The following is a 24,058-nucleotide window of genomic DNA, read 5'->3' as shown; positions in this document are numbered from 1 at the left end:
CCATTAGCGCCACCTGAGTACAGGCACCTCCTTAGTCTAACCCCACCTCACTGTGCTCCAGGAAGGTGGGGGCTTAGCAATGGTGAGTTACACCCTAGCCACAAATTAGAACTACCAGAAGAGGAGAGGGTTTAGCCATCCTGATGAGGGTCTCTTCCCTAGAGTTTCATGCGATGATCACATTTGGGGCCCTAGCATCAGTAGTTCTAAAGATCCCCAGTGGTTCTAATGCCCAACCAGGGTGGAGAAGCTCAGCTTTAAAAGGCTCCAAATGGCCAGGGGCTCATATTTTTTCCTCTGAGACAAAGAAGGGAGCTTTATGACAATCCCTGGAGCTTGGGACAGAAGACTGGGGAATGACCTAGACATTCCCCTGGAGATACACATCAAACCTTGACCTAGAAACACACTTCTGGAGGGTGTGTGGATCTGACAACGTGATCTGGCCCCAGAACCAGCCCATCCAGATGGTAGCTTCCACAAACGACACTGGAAACAGTACCTTTCAGGACAGGGACTCCGTTCCCCTGGCAGGGAGCACACTGGCAGGAGCTGACTTCCTTCTGAAACTCCTCCAGAGCCTTCATCATGTTCTGCTTCACTGTGCTGGAGTAGGCGAAGTCCGTGGCTGTCACCAGTTCATACAGAGGCATTACCTGGGAAAGGAGCAAAGGTACTGATTTCAGCAGAATACACTGGTCATATAGTAACAAAAGCCCAAAGTAAGGCTCCATAGGAGTGGGCAGGTTTGGTGCAGGCAGATCACAGTGGATTCATATGGAACTGGATGGACGGTACAGCATGCAGATGGACACCCCATCCTTTCTCTTTCCCATCCCACCCAGTAGCCACAAACAAGCCCATTCAAGTTCAGGTCAATGAACACTTGCTGAATACCTTCCAAGTGCCAGGCATGAAGCATAGTAAGGAATAAGATAAAATCCCCACTTCACTCCCCCAGAACTCAGAATCTAGAGATACAGACAGTCGTATTAATGGATACTCAATAAAGGACAGAAGTGGTATGGACCTAACAGAAGCAGAAGATATGAAGAAGAGGTGGCAAGAATACACAGAACTGTACAAAAAAGATCTTCACAACCAAGATAATCACGATGTGATCACTCACCTGGAGCCAGACATCCTGGAATGTGAAGTCAAGTGGGCCTTAGAAAGCATCAGTACGAACAAAGCTAGTGGAGGTGATGGAATTCCAGTGGAGCTATTTCAAATCCTGAAGCATGATGTTGTGAAAGTGCTGCACTCAACATGCCAGCAAATTTGGAAAACTCAGCAGTGGCCACAGGACTGGAAAAGGTCAGTTTTCATTCCAATCCCAAAGAAAGGCAATGCCAAAGAATGCTCAAACTACTGCACAATTGCACTCATCTCACATGCTAGTAAAGTAATACTCAAAATTCTCCAAGCCAGGCTTCAGCAATACAGGAACCGTGAACTTCCAGATGTTCAAGCTAGTTTTAGAAAAGGCAGAGGAACCAGAGATCAAATTGCCAACATCTGCTGGATCATTGAAAAAGCAAAAGAGGTCCAGAAAAACATCTATTTCTGCTTCATTAACTATGCCAAAGCCTTTGACTGTGTGGATCACAATAAACTGTGGAAAATTCTGAAAGAGATGGGAATACCAGACCACCTGACCTGCCTCTTGAGAAACCTATATGCAGGTCAGGAGGCAACAGTTAGAACTGCACATGGAACAACAGACTCGTTCCAAATAGGAAAAGGAGTACACCAAGGCTGTATATTGTCACCCTGCTTATTTAACTTATATGCAGAGTACATCATGAGAAACGCTGGGCTGGAAGAAGCACAAGCTGGAATCAAGATTGCCGGGAGAAATATCAATAACCTCAGATATGCAGATGACACCACCCTTAGGGCAGAAAGTGAAGAGGAACTAAAAAGCCTCTTGATGAAAGTGAAAGAAAAGAGTGAAAAGTTGACTTAAAGCTCAACATTCAGAAAACGAAGATCATGGCATCCAGTCCCATCACTTCATGGGAAATAGATGGGGAAACAGTGGAAACAGTGTCAGACTTTATTTTTTTGGGCTCCAGATTCACTGCAGATGGTGATTGCAGCCATGAAATTCAAAGACACTTACTCCTTGGAAGGAAAGTTATGACCAACCTAGATAGCATGTTGAAAAGCAGAGACAATACTTTGCCAACAAAGGTCCGTCTAGTCAAGGCTATGGTTTTTCCAGTGGTCATGTATGGATGTGAGAGTTGGATTGTGAAGAAAGCTGAGTGCTGAAAAATTGATGCTTTTGAATTGTGGTGTTGGAGAAGACTCTTGAGAGTCCCTTGGACTGCAAGGAGATCCAACCAGTCCATTCTGAAGGAGATCAGCCCTGGGATTTCTTTGGAAGGAATGATGCTAAAGCTGAATCTCCATTACTTTGGCCACCTCATGTGAAAAGTTGACTCATTGGAAAAGACTCTGATGCTGGGAGGGACTGGGGACAGGAGGAGAAGGGGATGACAGAGGATGAGATGGCTGGATGGCATCACTGACTCGATGGACATGAGTCTGAGTGAACTCCAGGAGTTGGTGATGGACAGGGAGGCCTGGCGTGCTGCAATTCATGGGGTCGCAGAGTCAGACACAACTGAGTGACTGAACTGAAATGAACTGAACTGAACAGAACAGTGGTTACAGGTAACAGTGGTAACTTGTAATGGGTAGAGAAGAAAATGAAGTCACTCAATCATGTCCGACTCTTTGCAACCCCATGGACTGTAGCCTTCCAGGCTCCTCCGTTCATGGGATTTTCCAGGCAAGAATATTGCAGTGGGTTGCCACTTCCTTCTCCAATTGGAGGACAGTAATCAAGGTAGAGAGGAGCAGCTGGTTAATCTCTCTTTGGTGGGAGAGGGGAGATGATTTGCATGCCGCTCTTTGGAAGTATTATGGGAGCCCTGTTCCAGCAATACCCCCCACTCCAAACCTGTGAAAATTCTTCATGTCATGCAAGAGCCACCACTAGGGAAACTTCCCCTGAGCTTTGAAGCTTCCAAAACACCTTCCTACTATGAAACGCTCAGCATACTGTCTACACTACTCATCCAATGCAAATTCTATCTCCTTTTTTCCTCGTGGTCAATGTTTTGGGCTGAAGTCTCTTTTCCTTCATCTCTAAGTAGACTGTAAGCTCCTGAAGATCAGACCTATATACTGCTGAGCTGTATCTCGAGGGTTCATCCCCAGGCTTAGTGAGAGTGGCTAATAAGAGTGGGTAGAAGGATGAAAAGGGAATGGGAGGCCTCATTAGGGTAACAGCAGCTGGCATGGAGGCCAGGGTGTGGCAAGCAGAGAGAAAGATGCTCTCAGTGGGCATGGCTGTGTCTGAGAGAAGGAGGCCATAGATGGATGTGGGGGTGTTTGTGGCCTTGGAAAAGACAGAGGCAAAGTCCAAAGAGGCAGTTAAACATGTTCAGAGCCTCTCGGCTCAGAGTTTCAGCTCCAGGGTCAGGTTCCTCACCAGATTTTGTTTGTGATCCTGCCCTAATCCAGCCCTGGAGAGTTTAGGGTCCGTCTAAACACAGGCAATCATGCCTAATAGAAGCCTCCAGTGGGAAGAAAATTGCTTCCATTTCTTAATGCATCTGATGCTGACCTTCACTCCAGTGGGCAAAGCAAGGCCCCTTGGTGGTCCCATTGTCTCACTGTTTTGTGGTCAATGAATTGATCCAGAGGCTATTTGCAGAATGGTCCAGCTTCTAGCCACACATGGTGGGTAGGCAGGGGTACATAAGGGGTTGCTGTACACCCACAATGAGCTCCTCCAACAGCCTGCTCTCACTGCCAGAGCACCTCAAAAGGCTGCCTTTAACCTGCTTTTAACCTACCAGGCATTTTCCTACTAGTTCTGAGATCTGCTCCAGGAGATCAAGTCAGTGGCACTGTGTGCCAGGGGCTGTGCTATGATCCTCCATCCTCGCACGGGAGAAATTACCAGCACCATTTCAGGTGAGGTTAAGTTGAAGAAATTGAATTGCACTGCCAGGATTCTAATCCCAAATCTGTGCTTCTCCTACGAGTTCATGAAAACTGGTGATAAAAATGGTGATTATTCTCTTTTCCAACCTCTATCCCAGGGTTCTCCAGGACAGTTTGCCTTGGAACTTGGCAGCAAGTCCTAAGATTCCCTCCACAGTTTCCTTTTTAACTTAATGTGGCTCACTTTCCTTTTTTTTTTTTTTTTTTTGGTTTGCTGGTTCCTTTTTCCTGTCTTTTTCTCTTTTGTCCTCTTCTTTTTTCCTCCCTTCCTCCCTCTTTCTTCTACATCTCTCCCCTAGACACCCAATCCTAACCACTCACATTGATCACTGGTTCCTTAGCACACCTGCACTTGTGAAAACTGTTGATTACATTGCTACACAGAGACGGTGGTGGCTGTTCAGTTGCTAAGTTACGTCCAACTCTTTGTGACCCCCGTAACTGCAGCACGCCAGGCAGGCACGGTCTATAAAACTTCATGCAGTTCTCTGTGATGGACCCTGGTGATTGGCATTCTTGATTATTGCCATAGCTAGGATTCATTAGCTGCTGAACTAAAAACATATGTGATCTAACTTAGTCTTTACAACAATCTTAGGAGTCAGGTACACTTCTGTATCCCCAGTTTACATAGACTTCTGTATCCCCATTGTATAGATGGCAAAGCTGAGGCACAGGAAAAGAAATTTATCAGAGTAACACTCAGCAAGCAGCAGAAGATATGAATTGTTATCACTGTGATTTGTGCCCTTTCCGAATATATTTTTGGAAGGGTAGATGGACAGATACTTATACCAAATTGATGGCATAAGAAAAGCACGTTTACATTCCACTTTTTTCACTTAATATCATATTATGAACATTTTCCTATGCTCTTCAATAATCCTTGATAAAATTATTTTCATGACTACAGGGTATCCTGTTGTCCTGGTGAACTACAATGTATTCAACTATGTTATTGAATCTTTAGGTTGCTTCCACTTTTATTTTTCCTTTTGCTACTACAAATATGGTTGTCCTCCCTTATCAGTCAGGACACATTCCCAGACCCTTGATATAGAAGAGTACCAAACTCAACATATACTATGTTTTTTCTTATACCCATATACTATTTATGGGTGTAGGATTATTTAATTTTGTTTAATTTGATTAATTTAATTTATGAATTAAGCATGATAAGAGAAGATTAACAATGGGAACTAAAAATAGAACAATTAAACAATACACTGTAATAAAAGTCATGTGAATGTGCTCTCTCTGTCTCTCAAAATATCTGACTGTACTGTACTTACCCTTCTTCTACTGATGATGACATGAGATCATAAAGTGCTAACGTGGTCAGATGAAGTGAGTGAATGACGGAGGCATTATGACACAGCGTCAGGCTACTGTTGATGTGTCATCAGAAAGTTCATCTGCTTCGGGGGGTGCTGGATTACTGAACGGTGGTCATGTCAGGGGTTGGATGTCAGGAGCAGATGGTGCTGATGGCTGGGGATCCCAGGTGGGGATGCAGTGGGATAGTATAAGATTTCATCACACTAGTCAGAATGGCTTGCAATTAAAAACCTAAAAATTGTTTCTTTCTAGAGTTTTCCATTTAATATTTTCAGACCATGGCTGACCATGAGTAACTGAACCTCAGAAAGCAAAACCTCAGATAAAATGAGACTGCAGCAGCATAAAATGAGGTGGGTCTTTATAGATACATCTTTACCAATTTTTAAAATGATTGCTATAGTCAATTTTTGCACCTAGGGTTATTGGATCAAACATTTTTAATGTCTTGGATATATACAGTTAAATTCTTTTCCTAAAAGGTTGTACCATTTTATAGTCCTATTTCATAATATAAAAGTTTCCATTTTATTGTTCCCAATAAGTTTGAGTATTAAAGATTTTTAATCATCATTAATCTGATAGGCAAAAGATACTTTGTATTGTTACTTTAATTTTTATTTTTATTGCTGAGAAGTTAAAATTTTGCTTATTTATCATCTGAGTTTTTCTGAGAGTTTCCTATTTCTTGAGATATTTTTCTTATAAACAGTGTCATTCCTTACACATGAAAGATTTCATGTGTGGCAAATTATTTTGTTGTTGTGTTATGGTGGCTCAGAGGTTAAAGTGTCTGCCTGCAATGCAGGAGACGTGGGTTTGATCCCTGGGTCGGGAAGTTCCCCTGTAGAAGGAAATGGCAACCCATTCCGTTATTCTTGCCTGGAGAATCCCAAGGACAGAGGAGCCTGGTGGGCTACAGTTCACGGGGTCGCAAAGAGTCGGACAAGACTGAGCAACTTCACTTTATCTTCCACTTAATAATATTTGTGGGTTTCCTTGTTTGAAATTCAGAATTTATTATTTCCAGTGAGATTGGTCTAAGTCCGAAATATCTTCCTGATTCATGCTACCACGGCATTTACATTTTTAACCTTCTGTTGATCAGAGTAACTTGCTTTTAGAGAATCTTTGACTAAGTTGCTCCAGTAAAGTGTAACGGTCATTATCACTGTTTACCAAATGTATCAGCTTCTTTTCCTTCTGGGAACTTGGCAGGATTGCTTTTCCCTGAACCATCCTTAAGGACAGGTTTGCAGCGTGACTTTTTCTGAGCTGTGAGAGGTAAGCAGAGGGAGCACCCCTTCCAGGTTGAAGCTCTGGCAGCAGAGTGTGGTGAATTTTCCCATTCCCTTACCATTGCTGTGATGATATTGGGAGCAAATGACAAGAGAAAACCTCCACTGCCCAGATCCCACAGTGATATTCAGAAAAGCCCCTTTACCAGTACACTTTGGACATTATATGTGACTGAGCAATAAACTTTTGCTGGGCTAAGTCGTTGAAATCTGGGGCTGTTACACGGTGGCGTAACCGAGGCTCTCCTGATGCCTCGTTGAACCACTCACCACTGTATTTTCCCTTCTACACGTGGTCATGCCATGTTCTGTACCATGGACTCTCCATCAGCCTGAACCCCAGACCATAACCTAGCTACCCCAACCACAATGGATATGTACGTGCTTGACAGGCTTTGTAACTAAGGTTGACAATCAAATGTAGTATTCTGAGTTAAAATTGAATTTCAGATAAGTAACAGATGAAATTTCAGTATGAAGTGAAAAAGTGTTAGTCACTTAGTCATGTCTGACTCTTTGCCATGGACTGTAGCCCGCCAGGCTCCTCTGTCCATGGGATTTCCCATGGACAAGCAAGAACACTGGAGTGGGTTGCCATTTCTTTCTCCAGGGGATCTTCTGACCCAGGGATCAAACCCAGGGATCAAACCCAGGTCTCCTACACTGCAGGCAGATTCTTTACCATTGGAGCCACCAAATATGTCACATGAAATATTTGAAAGATGCTTATCCTAAAAAACAATATTCCTTATTTGTCTGAAGTTCAGAGTTATTTGGACATCCTCTATTGCCAGGCTCCTCGGAATGTCTTGGGGAATTTTTTCATCCTTTAAAGACCATTTCACTGGGACACAAGATTTTTTCTTCATGCTTGTCACTCCACAATCTTTAGGCATTTAGCACTGCGAATAATTCTAAGATCAGTATGACTTCTATTTTTGTAGGATCTGTTTGTTCCTCAAAGTAAAAAATTTCACCACGCTGTATTTCAGTATTGTTTTATCTTCAGTACTTTAGCCTGCTTTTCAGTGAGCTGTTCATTTTGCATTATTAGCTCAGGGAAGTTTCCCTTATTATGTGCTTGATTAATGCATCTTCACATTTAATTCTGTATCTTTCTCAGGAAGAATGCTCTGGGTTTTAGATTTCCACTTCTGTACTCTGTGTCCATCATATTTCTTTTATATCATTGTTTTAATCTCTTTGTCTTTTGCTTCTGCATTATAGGAACATTTTTACAGCACCTTCCACATCACTGACTCAATTTTCTGCAGTGTCAATTTTGTTCTTTATAGTTTCCAGTGTAGGTTTTGATTCTACTATTGTGCTTTGGGCTTCCTACATTCAGCCATTACCCTTTCCATCTGATTAGTGTCTAAACATCTCGGCTTCTATTTTTTAGTTCATAAATTCTTTATTTTCTTATAATCACAAAGCAAATACATTGTAAAATTTACCTCTATGTTTAGATGTATGTTTATTTTATCTTGGATATAATTTCAATCTTTTGTGTTCAAAGTTCTCTTTATATATGTCCAGTTATTTCTCTACCTCTTCTTTGAACAAAGCGCCATGTCTCTATATCTAATGTTCACCAGTAAACAATGTGAATGGGTTCTTCTCTGGTCTTCTTTCCTGCCTACCCAGCTCCTATAGGAACTGTGTTTTCAGACATTGATCTTTAAGACTGGTCTATGTACATGAGCCTTGGCCAATACTCTGTGTCTAGGAATTCCTTATTGAGTGGTTTCTGCTCTCTTGGAAAGCACTTGCTGCTCCAACTACCTGGTAAGCTGATTCTGCAGAGAATTATTTTGAGATAATGTGAAGTCATACACAGTTTTCTCTTTCCAGAAAGAATCTATGACTACAATAGATGGTTCCAAGTCAAGTTAGGGATATACAGGAGAAATGCATAAAAGCCTTCAACAAATTCACCTCCGCCACTACTGGAAATATCACTGATTTTCTAATCTCTCCCCTTTCAGTCCCCACAACCCTTCACAGCACCATACTCATAGTACATAGGATACTTTTCAGGGCATCACATACATGCTGGGTAAAGCCTCTGTGCCATCAGTAAATACCACATCTCTGAGGATCGTGGCAGGTCTGAGACGCTTAGCATGCTAACATGTGCTCTCTCTCTTTCTCACAGACACACAAAACACACATCCCATTATCATATCCCGTGTTGCTGGATACTTGACATTCCCAATGCCCATGATGGCACTTCCAATCTAAATGGATAGGTAACCAGAGCAACCCATTAATTCTAAGTTTAAAACAAAATTCAGATAAGATAACAGTAAAAAGTAAAGACCAGGGGTCTATTTTTCCATGAACTCTTTTCTCTCCCATGCTTGTTTGTGATACCAGCCAACGTCACCATGTCATCAGCCCATCCCAGATTTCTCTAGAGCCGCCTGCAAGCTATGGCTCACTTTACCTTTCTCGATGCTTGCCAGCAACTAAACCCTAAGTGTAACTACTGAATAAGTGGCAGGGGAAAGGATTTGAATGGCAGCCTTCTCGTTCTGCAGCAACCCTGCAACTGACATATAAATAAAGACACTGGAAAACTGCCAAGTTCGGGAACTGCACAGCCTCTCATCAGAGCTCCAGCCCCTTAACTCCGCTCCTTGGCTGCAAGAGTAGATCTCCGGAGGGTGGATGCTGGATCATCAATAATTGTACAGACAATAGCAAGAAGAGGGCAGTGTAAGATGTGACATGGACACCGTGCTGAAGTACCCACAGGCAAGGGCCAGCCCTGCTGATGTGTATGACAGCACTGCTCTAGCAAACGTCTTTTTGGTTTAAGGTTGTAAAACTGCCATTGTTTGGGTGACAGTTGGTTGGGATCATTATTTTCTATTTACCAAACCCACAGGAAAATTTGGAGGGGAGGGAAGAGGTCAACTTTTCAGGTCTGGACTTAGTCACAGACGGATGAAACCTCTGTGACCTGGATTTTTTTATCAGCCATAAAATGGAGATAAGCATACTAAATTTGCAGGCTCATGAGAATTAGATGAAATAACATTCCCAAAGTCCTTGGCAGAGTATCATGAACATGGTAGGTGCCCAAAACGTGTTAGGGATTACCACTATGTATTATGCTGTCCTGTAAAACAATAATGCATTCATGAATCTTACTGTTCAGCACAGACTGCATTTTTCATCCTTGCATCCTCCTGTTTTCCTCCAGTGCCTTAGTTCCCATCCCATCACAGGAACTTAGCAATGACTTGTTGGTTGTAGGAATGAATATTTAAATGAACAAAGAACCAAATGAGGGATTCCCCAGTAAACTGCAAACGATATTGATTTAAGAAGCCTGGAACTAGAAGCCGATGATTAACTTACTTGAGCAACTTGGGAGCCCAAGTGAGAGGGAGTGAGGGGTCTCTAGCTGGTGCTGTGCAGTGTATTACAATCAGTTCAGTCTGGACACATTTTCTACTATAAGCTATCTATCTCAGGGTTAGGGCTTGTGTCTTACTGCACTCTGTATTCTATACCCTGGCTCAGGGAAACCCTTTAGCAGCTATTTTCTGAGTAGAGGAAAGGATGGGTGGGGTGGGTGCGTGTACCTTAACTTTGATGATGTCCGGATTGTACTGCACTGCATCTCCCCATTCCTGCATCAGGTCCGCTGTTGGCAGCTCTCTGTATGCCAGGGCAGTGACATACTCACTCGCTCCCCCTCGTACAAGGACCACCAAGTCTTCCACCATGCTGTCTGTCTTGTTTCTGTCTGGAATGGATACGGAGCCCTGGCGTGTCAGGAGATCCATTTTCACACCTTGCAATTTGCTGCAACCCACCTAACAACCTGGTGACTGTAACATTCAGGGAGGTCGCCCTGGAGATGTAAGTGGGACAATACGCATCCCTGCCAGCAAGGGAGTCACAGTACAAGGGCAAAGGGCAGTGCACTCGATCATGTATGACACAAGCTGGAGACAGGACGAGAAAGGGACGTTTAGTTTTAGCATCTGTAAGTAACAGTCGCTAAGTGAGTCTATGGAAGATAGCTGATGGACAGATACATACATACACTCATAGGGACAGATCATAGACAGGTAAATAGGCAAAGATTATTCATCATTTATGTGTCATCCACTAACCTAACGCTGTACATGTACTAACTCACTTAATCTTCAGTATGAAATAGGAAGTATAGAATCCTTCCTTTGCAGATACGAAACCTTAGGCACTAGAGGGAAAGAATTTACTCACCGTACCATGCCAATCTCTGAGCTATACCACTTCTTTGTCTCATATGACAAAAGTGGGAAAATCTATAAGGTGTGAGCATGAATGTAATAGATACTCACTAAATAATGTCTACTGTTTTTTTCTTTCAGTGTCTACTGTTATTATTTTGACTTCTCAAGCAGTTTCCCAGGAAGCCCTCAATCATATCAGTAAGTCATTCCTAGTCTAATTTTTCTTGTGCCCGAAGCCAAAGAAACTGGTATAAAGTGACTATTCTGCTCTGAGCTTGCAGCAGTTGAGCATCATAAAAAAGGAGTCTTGTATACTACTGGTCAGACTGTAAACTGATACAGCCATTTCAGAAAAATCTCAGTGTTACCTAGCGTAGAATAAGTACATACTCTACAACCCAACAGTTTCACTCCTGCATACATTCCCTAGAGTATCCCTTGCACATGTGCATCAGAAGAGTGTGTAAGAATGTTCACAGCAGCTCTGAATATAATGGCTTGGCACAGGAAAGAATCCAAATTTAACAACAGAATGAACAAACTGATATATTCATACAATAAAATACTATGCAGCAGTGAAAATGAAGTAACTATAGTTTTACACAAAAACATGATATCAAAGAAAAACAAAATTAAAAAACCAGAACTGAAAGATTACATTTCATCCAAATAAAGTTCAAGAACAAGCAACTCTAAGTCACTGTTTTTATTTAGTTGCTAAGTCCTGTCTAACATTTTTGTAACTCCATAGATTGTAGCCTTCCAGGCTCTTCTGCCCATGGGATTGCCTAGGCAAGAATCCAGGAGTGGGTTGCCATTTCCTTCTTTATGGAATCTTCCCAACCCAGGGATTGAACTCGCATCTCCTGCATTGGCAAGTGAACTCTTTACCACTGAGTTACCAGGGAAACCCAGCTCCAAGTCATAGAGGTTAGCAATACATGTAGGGGGTCAAACTATCATGAAAGGAAGGATGTGATTAACAGAGACTTCAGGATGGTGTTATCTCCCAAGGGAGGGAGGAGCTGTAACTGGTAAGGGTCCCGGGGTACTGGGTAATACTCTATTCAGTAACTTGGATTGGGGGTGATTTTACACGTTTTCTTTGAAGAGCATGTATGTCTTCTCCCTGCCTCCCTATGTAGGATGTGTGTTCCAATCCAGCCCCACCAAAATAAACAAACAACAGTGTCCACTGCATATCCGTCACAAGAAACTCTTCTAGACCAGCAGTTCATTTTGTTGCTGGTTAATTTTATTTTGCTTTGGCTGTGGACTCTTCATTCACATATGATCACAGAAATAAGGACAAGCTTAGTCTGTAGAGGGGATGAAGGAGAGTAGCTCAGGGTGCAGAAGCGGTCGCGATTAGAGCCCTGCTGATCAGCCTTCCCCTCCTACTCTACTTTCGGTGTTGATTCCCAGCTCCTCTGTGTGGCCTCCGAGATCTCCGCTCCCAGATTGGCTCTAGCACTCACTCCTAGTCTCACCCGCCATGTGGACTCTTGCTACATGACTTGTGGCTTTGCCTGCTTTTCTAGTTTCCATCTTGCCTATTGCTTCAGGTAAGGACTAGCTGCCTCAACTGTATCACCCACTGCCTCTACCTGGCTCCTACCTCTTCAGCCTAGAGCATCCTACCTCTAGCCAGGCCCACTTCCAGCCCCTAGAGCAAATTTTCATTGTTAGATTTTTTTTTTCCTACCTAAAAGCAACCTTGATACCTTACTCCTCAAGTTGCCATTCAAATGATACCTGTTCCCGGAAGCCAGATTGAGTTTGGTGCTTATCACTGCCCGGTCCTCGATTTTTTAATTGTTTGCCTACTCATGTGAATATCATGAAGATAGGAAGCCCATTTTATTCATTTCTGCATATCAATACATAGTAGGAGCTAGGTAGGTTTTTATTGAATGAATTAGTATTTTAATTGAAATGTCTTGGAATATTCAATCTTTAGCTTAAAGACTGATGGGTCTGGGCTCCTGGAGAAGGAAGGATGATAAGCAGAGAAGTCACATGCCCTGGCCACTCACCTTTTATCTCATTGAGAATGTTATTGCATGTCGCCTCCGACACACCCAGCTTCACGTAGACTGCTTTTATGGCAGCGCCGATTTTAAAATCATGTTTAGCACAGTCATGGATGTCCTTAAGAGAGTAATCTGAAGGAAGCAAGAAAAGTAGCTCATGACCTAAAATGGCAGTTTGTCCTGGGCCTTTTCCTGCAGTCCATCCCTGACGCCAAACCCTTCCTGGAGGCTCACAGGAACTCAGGTGTAAATTAACGGGTGGCCAGACTAGGGGCAAGAAATGCAGGCAGCTCCTGGCACCAGGCCAGAGACCCCATTCGAGATCAGCATCAACTTCCCTTTTCAGCCTCTACAAATACTCAGAGGGTTTTTCCTGCTCTCCAAAGACAGGAAGAGCTCGGAGTCACTTTCTAAAAATATGGCTTCTTATCAAGTCTCTAGGTATTGATCCAGTGAATAGAGGCTGCTGTGAGCTGTCCTCCCTTCTCTACTCTTTGATGTAGTACAAACAGTTACTTGATCAGTTGAGATAATGTTTATGAAATGTCTGGTATAGTCCCTGGCAAAGAGAAGAATCAATTTCCCTTATTTCATCTTCATTTCTGGACCATTTCCCATCTATTCCTCTCCAGTTCTCCCCAAGGCATCTTCCCATCCTGGGCTTGCTGAAGTCTTCCATATGACATATGAGCACCTTTCTATAGCATTTGAGGTCAGGAAAAAGAGCGGAGAACAGCTTTAACACCTGGGCTTGCTAGAAACATTGATGCGGATCAGTTTTCCCTAAAGCATGTTCCTTGAAACATGAATCCCATGATGATATCTCTTATATTTCTTTAAGAGCAAGAATGACAAGAAACCAGGCTTCTGCAGTCAAGTCAGTGTGATAAATGTGGTATCGAAAGTGATGGAGCGGTCACTTGATTTCAGTATGCCTGTGAAACTCTCAATGTGGGATCTATTATGTTTCCACAACTTGATCATAGAACCTTTCTGTAGAAAGCAATCAGAGGAATTATGACAAGTACTTTTGAAAGCTCTGGTATAGAGTACAGTACCCTTAATCTTGGCAAGACTGAGGGAGGCCACACTGACCTTAATTTACCTCATATGCCTTCTGTCCTCTTGCAAGTTCACTGGACCTATACCGGAAACCTGGCCCTGCCACTGTAACCTGGGAGACCTGGGGCAGGTCCCCTGAGCTGACAAGTGCCATATTGCAGGGAAGAGTACAGAGTTGGGAGGAAGATATCATACCTTAGACTTGACATTGATTGCAACTAGAAAGACAACTAGTAATGTCTGTATGGAGAATGGATTGTGGAAGGAAAATGGGAGTTGAATAGTAGTTTGGAAGCTCTGATAATCTAAGACATTGCTGCTCAAAGTGTGGTTTAGGAACCAGCAGCACTGGTATCACCTCAAAGCTGACTGAAAGGTGGAATCATTCTGCGATGCAGATGACTACAGAAGAAGCATGTGAAAGTTCTCTTGGGGGCATGTTAAGTTTTTGATGGTCGGCAGACATTCAGATGGAGATCTCCAAGAGGCATTTCTACATGAGCTCTTCGGTACACAGAAGAGATCCAGGATAGACATATACATCTGCATGTATAAAGCATTTAGAGCCAGGAGATGAGATGTTATTGTCTGCTGCTGCTGCTAAATCGCTTCAGTCGTGTCTGACTCTGTGCGACCCCATAGACGGCAGCCCACCAGACTCCCCTGTCCCTGGGATTCTCCAGGCGAGAACACTGGAGTGGGTTGCCATTTCCTTCTCCAATGCATGAAAGTGAAAAGTGAAAGTGATGTCGCTCAGTCGTGCCTGACTCTTCGCGACCCCATGGACTGTAGCCTACCAGGCTCCTCCATCCATGGGATTTTCCAGGCAAGAGTATTGGAGTGGGGTGCCATTGCCTTCTCCGGGTGTTATTGTCTAGAAGGAGTTATGTAGAAAACAGGACTGTCCAGAGAGAGGGCTGGCAGAGGAAGACCACCATCAACACATCAACAAAGGATAAGGAATCTGCAAATGAAACTGTGAAAGGAAAACCAGGGAGGGAGAAGGAAAACTGGGAGCATAACTTACAACCCCTCTCCCAACAAGGAACAGAAGCCTCTCTCCCTGTTAACTCATAGTTCCACACGCCCCATCAGTAAAGACATGGTCCTCGGGCAGTGTACCTCCTCTCTCCATCGCCTCCTTGTTCATGATGAGTGTGTATTCATAAATGCCCCCAAGCACGGCCTCTGTGATGTAGTGGGTTCCAAAATCACGGAAGAGATCTCTGTACTCCCCGTAGCTGTATTCCAAGGGCAGCCGCTTGACTCGCTGAAGGAACTCGTGATGCAGCATGAGGTTTCTAGGTTTCAGCTTATAATGCGCTACTTCAAGGTCAGAGCGTGCGTGCAGGAATTTGCTTTTCTAAATGAAACACCAACAAGGGAAAAGCAGACCTTTAAAGTTAGGAATCTGGAACAAGAAGATGAACTTTGCAAATATCATCCAATGTTCTGGCCAGGGGTCATCACTCATGATACCTTTAGGAGACCTGAGGGAAGACGGCCCCTTTGACAAGCCTCCATTTTTTCAGAAATATTCTGATGTCCTTTTCGGCTTGGAAGAGCTTGCTCTTTGCTCATTTTCTTACAGTGGCAAATAAGGAAGGAGAAGGAAGGGAAGCAGCAGCAGACAGGGCAGGCAGCAGCAGGTGCCTGTGCTGCATTCCAAGGGGAGACAGGGTGTGCTGACTGGCAAAGGCAACGTCTTGGTTGATGCTTCTTTTTTTAAAGAGAAGAAGTGTTACTCAGTGGTGCCTGACTCATTGAAACTCCATGGACTGAATATAGCCTGCCAGGCTCCTCTGTCCGTGGAATTCTCCAGGCACAATACTGGAGTGGGTAGCCATTCCGTTCTCCAGGGGAGAAGGGAATCTTCCTGAGCCAGGGATTGAACCCAAGTCTCCTGCATTGCAGGCAGATTCTTTACCATCTGAGCCACCAGAAAAGCCTCTTTTAAAGAGAAAAAAATGTTTATTCAGGGAGCTATACACTGCACAGGCAGAGTGTGGGCCATCTTGGAAGGCAAGAGAAGCCATGGGAAAAACAGACTCCACAAAGGATGGGCCGTCTCAGAAGGTAAGAGGGGGCAGTTGATGCTGTTTAAACTCTGAAGAAAAGGCACTCTAGAAAAAGTAAAAGTGAGGCTTTAGGAAGGCTGGACACTGCAGTGCATGCCAAGGGTTAGCAGACCACAGCCTGCACACAGGATCTGGTATTTGGTTTTGCAATACAGTTTCATTGCAGTGCAGCCATGCCCACATATCTGTTCATTGTTCATCACTGCTGTCAGCCTATGATGGCAGAGCTCTGTGGTTGCTACAGAGACCCTGCAGCCTTGCAAAGCCTGAAATATTTACTCTCTGGCCCTTTAGAGAGCAAGTCTGGTGACCCCTGGTGTGTGGAAGAGGCTGAAAGATGGCAATGCTAGATGAAGGGCAAACATCCAGGGATGTTAATACAACCTGAGATGAGGCGTTCCTACACTGCAGTGAAGGCTGAGGAAAAGGTGAATGAGTAGGAAACGCACATTCCTCCCGCATCTTAAAACTCTTAGCCAGCTTGACCTGTCAGCTCTATAAGTCATGCCACCTCTGTTCCCTGCCCTGCTCCCCCACCATAGTCCTGCCACAGCCATCCATGACTCCTTCTTCCTCATCTTTCCAACTCTTCAGTTGCTAGATGCTCTGTTCATGGTCTTTCTAAATATTTTAGGTTTCCTCTTCTGCTTGGGTTATGACAAAACCTTTCCCACTGATCTCCCTTCTCCCTCTAGTTGCCTTCAGTGCTCCAATCAGAGCTGATGTCCTAAAACTGTTAATACCATTAAATGCCACTCTGGGCTTAAGACAAAACCCAGCATCAGCCTCTCCATTGCCCAAGAATAAAATCAACTCCATTACTCTGAATGTAAGCATGTCACGATCTGTCCTCCTGGCTTCAACTTTTACAACCATGAAATTCACCCTCCACCATAGTGTACTTTTCTCTAACATCTACCTTGTACCTCAATATCCATCTAGCATCTAACTTTTCCCCACATCTGTCATTCTTTCTCATAATATAATTTTGCACATGTTCCTTCTGCCAGATATGCTCTTCCCTCTCTTTTCTGCCTGGCACACACCTTCTCATTTTAAAAATTTCTGCTTAGCTGTGCTTTCTATGTGATGGCACCCTTGAATTTCCCTGACACTCCACCTCCCAGGACTGCATTGCATGTTGCATATATTTCCTTTATAGAATAAGCCCTGCTGTATTGGGCTTTCCTGGTGGCTCACAGTAAAGAATTGACCAGCAATGCAGGAGCCACCAGAGACATGGTTTCAATCCCTGGGTCGGGAAGATCCCCTGAAGGAGGGCACGGCAACCCACTCCAGTATTCTTGCCTGGAGAATATCATGAACAGAGGAGCCTGGTGGGCTACAGTCCATGGAGCTGCGAAGAGTCAGACACAACTTAAGCGACTTAGCGCGCACACACACACACGCTGTATTACAACTGATGTCAAAATCAGGACCATTATCTGCACACATGTTTGCTGTTCCTATGAGACTGTGAACTTGAAGGCAAGAATTGTGCTATACTTGTCTCTAGGTTCCAAGTATCTAGATTAGTACCTAGCATGAGGTAACATTCTGTAACTGGCTGTTTAAATCAGGGAGCTGGGAGGGAAGGGGAGAAAGACGGAGAGAGAAAAGGAGACAAAGGTGGTACCCCTCTCTTTCCCTCCTAATAAGACACGTTCTTTCATAATCAGTCCTGTCCTTCATCACTATATTTTAGTCTTGAGCACTTACCAAGTGCCATCCTGAACCTAAAGATGGAAGAAACAGCCTCTGTGCCTGAGCTGCTCACAGCCGAGAAGATGAAGAAAAACAACCAGGGACGATTACAGTCTAATTCATGGTTATGGCTCATTTTCTGCTGGTTGGTAATTTGGCAGCAGAACTTAAGCCCCTCACCATTCCTTTTTTCTCACATGAATCACTGTAGACTTTTAATTTCCTCCATGTTCCTCTCAGATTAGTTTTCTACAACATCACACCCATGCAGCAAACTCTCAGTGACCAGGGAATAAATACACCTGGTCCTTTGGAATCCAAGCCCTCCTGTCACCTTACTTTCCATTCCAACTGCTCCCCTTCCACTAAGTCATGGGCTTTGACCCTCACCTTATAGGCAATAGGGAACAGGTGATATGATCAGTTAGTATCAGAAAAGCATTTTTCTGGCAGCACATACATTTGAAGGGGCAAATTGAAAGACAGGAGTCTCATTAGGAGGGCTGGAGCCAGAGGTGAACGGACCTAGGCTAGTGAAGATGTGATCAGAGTTTGATTAAGAAATACTGGATAGCCATAACTTAGTAAAGAATCGGCCTGCAATGCAGAAGACCCGGGTTCGATTCCTGGGTCAGAATGATCCCCTGGAGAAGGAAACGGCAATTCACTCTAGTATTCTTGCTTGGGAAATCCCATGGACAGAGGAGTCTGGTGGGCTATAGTCCATGGGGTTACAAGAGTGTCTGACATGACGTAGTGACTAAACCACCACCACCGAGACATGGAAACAACCTAATGTCCGTCAACAGATAAATGGACAGAGAAGACATGGCACATATACAATGGACTGCTTCAGCCAGAAAGAGAACAAAATAATGCCATTTGCAGCAACATGGCTGAACCTAGAGACTGTCACACTAAGTGAAGTAAAACAGAGAAAGGCAAGTACCGTATAATATCACTTACATGTGAAATTTAATATATATATATGTATATATATATACACCTGAACCACTTTTTGCTAGAGCAGAAATTAATACAACATTGTAAATCAACTAGACTTCAATAAAAAAATGAAGAAATATTGATGAGTGAAAGATCTGGTGGGCTTCCCAGGTGGCGCTAGTGGTAAAGAACCTGCCTGTCAATGCAGGAGACATAGAGACATGGGTTCAATCCCTGGATCAGAAAGATCCCCTGGTGGAGGGTACGGCAATCCACTCCAGTATTCTTGCCTGGAGAATCCCATGGACAGAGGAGGCTGGCGGGCTATGGTCCATAGGATCGCAGAGTCAGACACCACTGAAGCGACTTAGCACAAGCCACAAGCCACACGTGGGAATAAAGAGAAAAGAGAACCAAATATGACTCAGATATTCTTAGCCTGGAAAGGCAGAAGGAAAAGAATGCTATTTAACATAGAGAGCTTGGGAAGAGGAACTTGCTTTGGAGTGTCCATAAGGCATTTGAGGGTGGTGCAGGTCTGAGCTTCCCAGAAAGGGCAGAAGTGGTGGTGAAGGCTCATGCTTGCCCTGGCAGAGGAGCAGGGTGAGCAGAAAAGGACACTTGGCGGGCGGGGGAGGGGGTGGCTATAGAGGAAGAAGAAAAGATGACCAAAAACTAAATAGAGACCAAGTGGGGCTGTTAGAAACCAGGAAGAAAACTAACTGATAAGGAGCAGAAAGCAGCCATGGGAAACAGGAATGTGACTCCATCCACAGCTCCAAGAAGTTGGAGATGAGGTCTTGGATAACATTCTGGAAAGGAATTTCAGCTGAAGGTTTAGAATAGAAGTCAAGTTGCTAGGAGTTGAAAAGTCTCCAGAAATAATTTAGTTTTGGCAAAACTATGCTCCTTAGTTTAATAAAAACCAAGTGAAAAGCTTATTAGTAAATAAGAATACAAAAAAAATCAGAAAAGAAAATGAGAGAACACAGAGAACTATATTCAATATCCTATGATAAACCATAATGGAAAAGAATGTATATATATGTATAACTGAATCACTTGGCTGCAACAGAAATTAGCACATTGTGAATCAACTATACTTCAATAAAAATATTAAAACTGAAAAAATAACACAACACTGTAAATCAACTATACTCCAGTAAAATTAAAACAATTACACTGTTGGTGGGAATGCAAACTAGTATAGCCACTATGTAGAACAGTGCAGTGATTCCTTAAAAAACTGAAAATAGAACTGCCTTATGACCCAGCAATCCCACTGCTGGGCATACACACTGAGGAAACCAGAATTGAAAGAGACACATGTACCCCAATGTTCATCGCAGGACTGTTTATAATAGCCAGGACATGGAAACAACCTAGATGTCCATCAGCAGATGAATGGATAAGAAAGCTGTGGTACATATACACAATGGAGTATTACTCAGCCATTAAAAAGAATACATTTGAATCAGTTCTAATGAGATGGATGAAACTGGAGCCTATTATACAGACTGAAGTAAGCCAGAAAGAAAAACACCAATACAGTATACTAACACATATATATGGAATTTAGAAAGATGGTAATGATGACCCTGTAGGCAAGACAGCAAAAGAGACACAGATGTGTAGAGCGGACTTTTGGACTCAGAGGGAGAGGGAGAGGGTGGGATGATTTGGGAGAATGGCATTGAAACATGTATACTATCATGTAAGAAATGAATCGCCAGTCTATGTTCGATGCAGGATACAGGATGCTTGGGGCTGGTGCACAGGGATGATCCAGAGAGATGATATGGGGTGGGAGGTGGAAGAGGGGTTCATGTTTGGGAACTCATGTACACCCGTGGCGGATTCATGTCAATGTATGGCAAAACCAATACAGTATTGTAAAGTAAAATAAAGTAATAATAAAAATTTAAATTAAAAAAAAAAGTAAAATAAAAATAAACAATGCCATACTAAAAAAGTAGAGTAAATAATTATAGAAGGCCACCACTGGCTAGTCTTTCTGAAAAGTAAAGTTAATGTAAGACCAAGGTATTTTTTGTGAAAAGCTTTTCAATGTAACAAATATAATTGGTTGTCAGGACTAATAGCAATACAGTATACAGACATCCATGGATATGAAAATTCAAATGAATACATAGGAATGGAAAAGCAAGCAAAGGGCACCTACCGTATGAGAGAATCGTTTGATCCTGCTAATAAAATGTTGTCCAATATTACTCGTGCTGCTATAGCCAAGTTCAAATATTCCAGGAATTTTGAAACCCAAGCTGAAACTAGACTTGCTAATTGCCGTCCCTGTGACGTTATGTTCGAAATCTGAGTACGATTCATATTCTGTCAACGTAAATTCAGATTTGCCTCGGGTCTGAAGGAAGAAAAAAACAAATGTTCCGTATGTCATTCGACTCACATCAGTTCAATTCAAATCAACAGGCACACACTGTACTCTCACTATGTTGCAGGTGCTAAACTAAGTACATTGCGTGCAAAAATCTCAGAGGCATCCATATCTCCACCCCCAGGGCTCTTGATCCAGCAGGAGAAACAGATGAGCCCAACACGGTGAGCTGACACTCAGAGGTGGGTGCTTGATTTGGGTTTTAATGGGCAGAAATGCAGAAGAATATTCTAGGCTGTAGACTTAGGTGGAGGCAGAAACGTGAAGGTAGGAGAGGGCAGGGTGGGGCCAGAAACTGCAGGGGGTTGAAAATGCGAGTGTGGTTGGAACAGAAGATATAAGAGAGAGAAGACAGGGGGCTCAGGAGAGAGCGGGCTGGCATCCAGATACTGGGGCTTTGGGATGACTTGCCGAAAAGCCCATAGAGGAAGTGGCTGAGCACCAGGAAACTCAGGACAGAATAGCGGTTGGGTTGGAAGGGATGGATTTGGGGTCAGAGGCAAACCGGTGCAGAGGAGGAGCTCAGTGACAGCTCATGAGGGGCTGGTGAAAGGTCTTGGGATGCAGTATGGGGGTGGGAAGATGCAGGGACAGAACAGCAGAAAGCCTTTGCGAACTTAGAGGAGCTGTTTGCTCAAAAATTGATGCTCATGGTGATGTGCACAGGGAAATATCTAGGGCGCTGCCTCGGTGGCCCCCAAGTGACCAGCCCCAAATTGTCTCCATCCCCATCCCACTGGCTTCCGGATGCTTGCAGTCCCCCATAACACCTCAGTTTCTGAGGAAGAAAAGCAGACGTGATTCCAAACATGGTCTAGAGTGTGACCCCTGAGGTGGAGTGCACCATTCTCTCACTGGGTAACTCTGGACATTGGGCTTAACCTCTCTGCGCCTCAGTTTCTTCCTGTATAAAATGGAAACAGTAACAGTTCCTGTCAGTTGGGCTTGTTCTGAGGGTTGAGTCTTTGTGGGTAAAACACTGCACAGTGCCTGCCACGTGCTCCAAAAACAGTTACAGAGAGAGGAGACCCCAAGATACATAGCCGGCCTGGGTTACCAGGAGGAGAGAAACGTCTGCTCTGAGATTCTCCTTTGAAAGTGGAGGCCATGTATGGCAAAACCACTATAATACGGTAAAGTAATTAGCCTTCAATTAAAATAAATAAATTTATATTAAAAAATAGAGATACCAAAAAAAAAAGTGGAGGCCAGAGGGATGGTGCTGGTCAACATGGGGGAGGGTGTATTTGTCCCAAGACTAATTTTGTAATTTTTAGCCAATATCTGTGTGGCGGTGTGAAGGGGACCAGGAAGGAAGAGAAAGGAGAGGTAGCAGCTTAACACTCAGGACTATACCCTTTTATTTTATTTTAAAATTTTTACTTATTTATGTATTTATTTGGCTGCACCAGGTCTTAGTTGCAGCTTATGGGGTCTAGTTCCCTGACCAGGGATTGAACCCAGGCCTCCTACATTGGAAATGCAAGAGTTTTAGCCATTGGACCACCAGGGAAATCCTAGGACTGCATAATTTTAGACATGAAAACTATCAACCTGGTCATCCAGTCCAGTCCTCTCATTTTACAGATGAGGAAACAGGTCCAGAACAGAGCAAGAATTTAGCCTAAAGTACAACGGGGTCCTGGGGTACAGCCAGACCTGGCACCCAGCTCTTCCCCCTCTGTCTTATGTATGTATTCTGCAGTGACATCGTCTACTCTGAACCCCACTCCCTGTGAGATTGCTTTTAAGTCTCTGCTTTAATAACACAGGCTTATCTTGGTAGAACATTTTATAACTTATAGAAATGCTTAGAATAATGCCTGATTCTATTAGGCAAGGATTTGATAATAACAGAAGTTGATTCCTGTTGTGTGGCTGTCTCTGGATGCTAGGATGCTTGCATGTCTGTCGTGATGTCCCCAGTATCACCAGGCATCTGGGACATCTACATTTTTGCCACTCAACTGACTACATTCGTTCAAATCATTGACTGACCAGTGATTCCAGTCATGAGGTTAAGTTGCTTGGGTCACTTCCTACCCCACTGATATAATTCTTCAGGGCTTCCCTGGTGGCTCAGACGGTAAAGGATCCACCTGCAATGCAGGAGACCCAGGTTCGATCCCTGGGTCAGAAGTTCCCCAGAAGGGAATGGCAACCCACTCCAGTATTCTTGCCTGGAGAATTCCATGGACAGAGGAGCCTGGCAGGCTACAGTTCATAGGGTTGCAAAAGAGTGGGACACAACTGAGCGACTAACACACACACACACACACACACACACACACACACGCACGCACAATGTCTGGATGAACTCTGGAAGTCTAGCTAGCAAGTCCCAGCTGTGATACCACTGTTTATATATGAAAGTCTATGAAATTTTTCAAAGGCAAAATAAAGGACCTACAGTGTCTGTATTTGCTTTTGATCCAAATACGAAAGTGAAGCTACCAGTTATAAATAAGAAAGCAAAAATAGCCTTTTTTCGTTTAAAAAAAAAAAAGTGAACACTTCCTGAGGCTCACAGTTAAACCAGGTATTGTGTGTGTGCTAAGCATTTACACTCACTTATCCCCTCTATGCAGGTAGAACCTTTAAAATCCCAATTTAAAGATAGGAAAACGGAGGCTCAGGGTATGTAAGATGATACAGATGGTAAGTTGCAAAGTCATCTATGAGACTAAATCCTAAGCTGTGCTTGTCTCTTTAGGGCAGTTTTTGATATTGTCGTCGGTATAATTACGCTACTGCATACCTGCACTGCCTCTACTATACATCGTGGGTTGCCCTCACCGCTGTGTCTGGAGGAAGCAACCACCCATTTTACCTATGAAGAACTAAAGCTCAGACAGAAAACGCGACGCGTCTGAGCTGGCCCAGCAGGGGGCTGCTGACCAGGTCCGGACCCATGCTTCTGGCTCCTCTG

At 43.6% G+C, this 24,058-nt stretch overlaps 1 protein-coding gene across 1 annotated transcript in view; it reads right to left on the bottom strand.

Moving 5' to 3' along the window:
• C8B (complement C8 beta chain) overlaps positions 1–24,058 on the bottom strand; it is a 44,632-nt gene that overhangs the window by 5,082 nt on the left and 15,492 nt on the right. Inside the window, exons 6-10 of the mRNA XM_052637932.1 lie at positions 20,899–21,096; positions 15,112–15,352; positions 12,931–13,059; positions 10,256–10,419; positions 503–656 (exon numbers count right to left, since the gene is read on the bottom strand). Coding sequence (XP_052493892.1) covers positions 503–656; positions 10,256–10,419; positions 12,931–13,059; positions 15,112–15,352; positions 20,899–21,096 — 886 coding nt within the window. The remainder of the gene's footprint in view (positions 1–502; positions 657–10,255; positions 10,420–12,930; positions 13,060–15,111; positions 15,353–20,898; positions 21,097–24,058) is intronic.

This window comes from Budorcas taxicolor, chromosome 3, assembly GCF_023091745.1.
Source record: "Budorcas taxicolor isolate Tak-1 chromosome 3, Takin1.1, whole genome shotgun sequence".
NCBI lineage: Eukaryota > Metazoa > Chordata > Mammalia > Artiodactyla > Bovidae > Budorcas > Budorcas taxicolor.
Note: the sequence above shows the minus strand (reverse complement) of the source record. Positions and strands in the feature narration are given on the sequence as shown.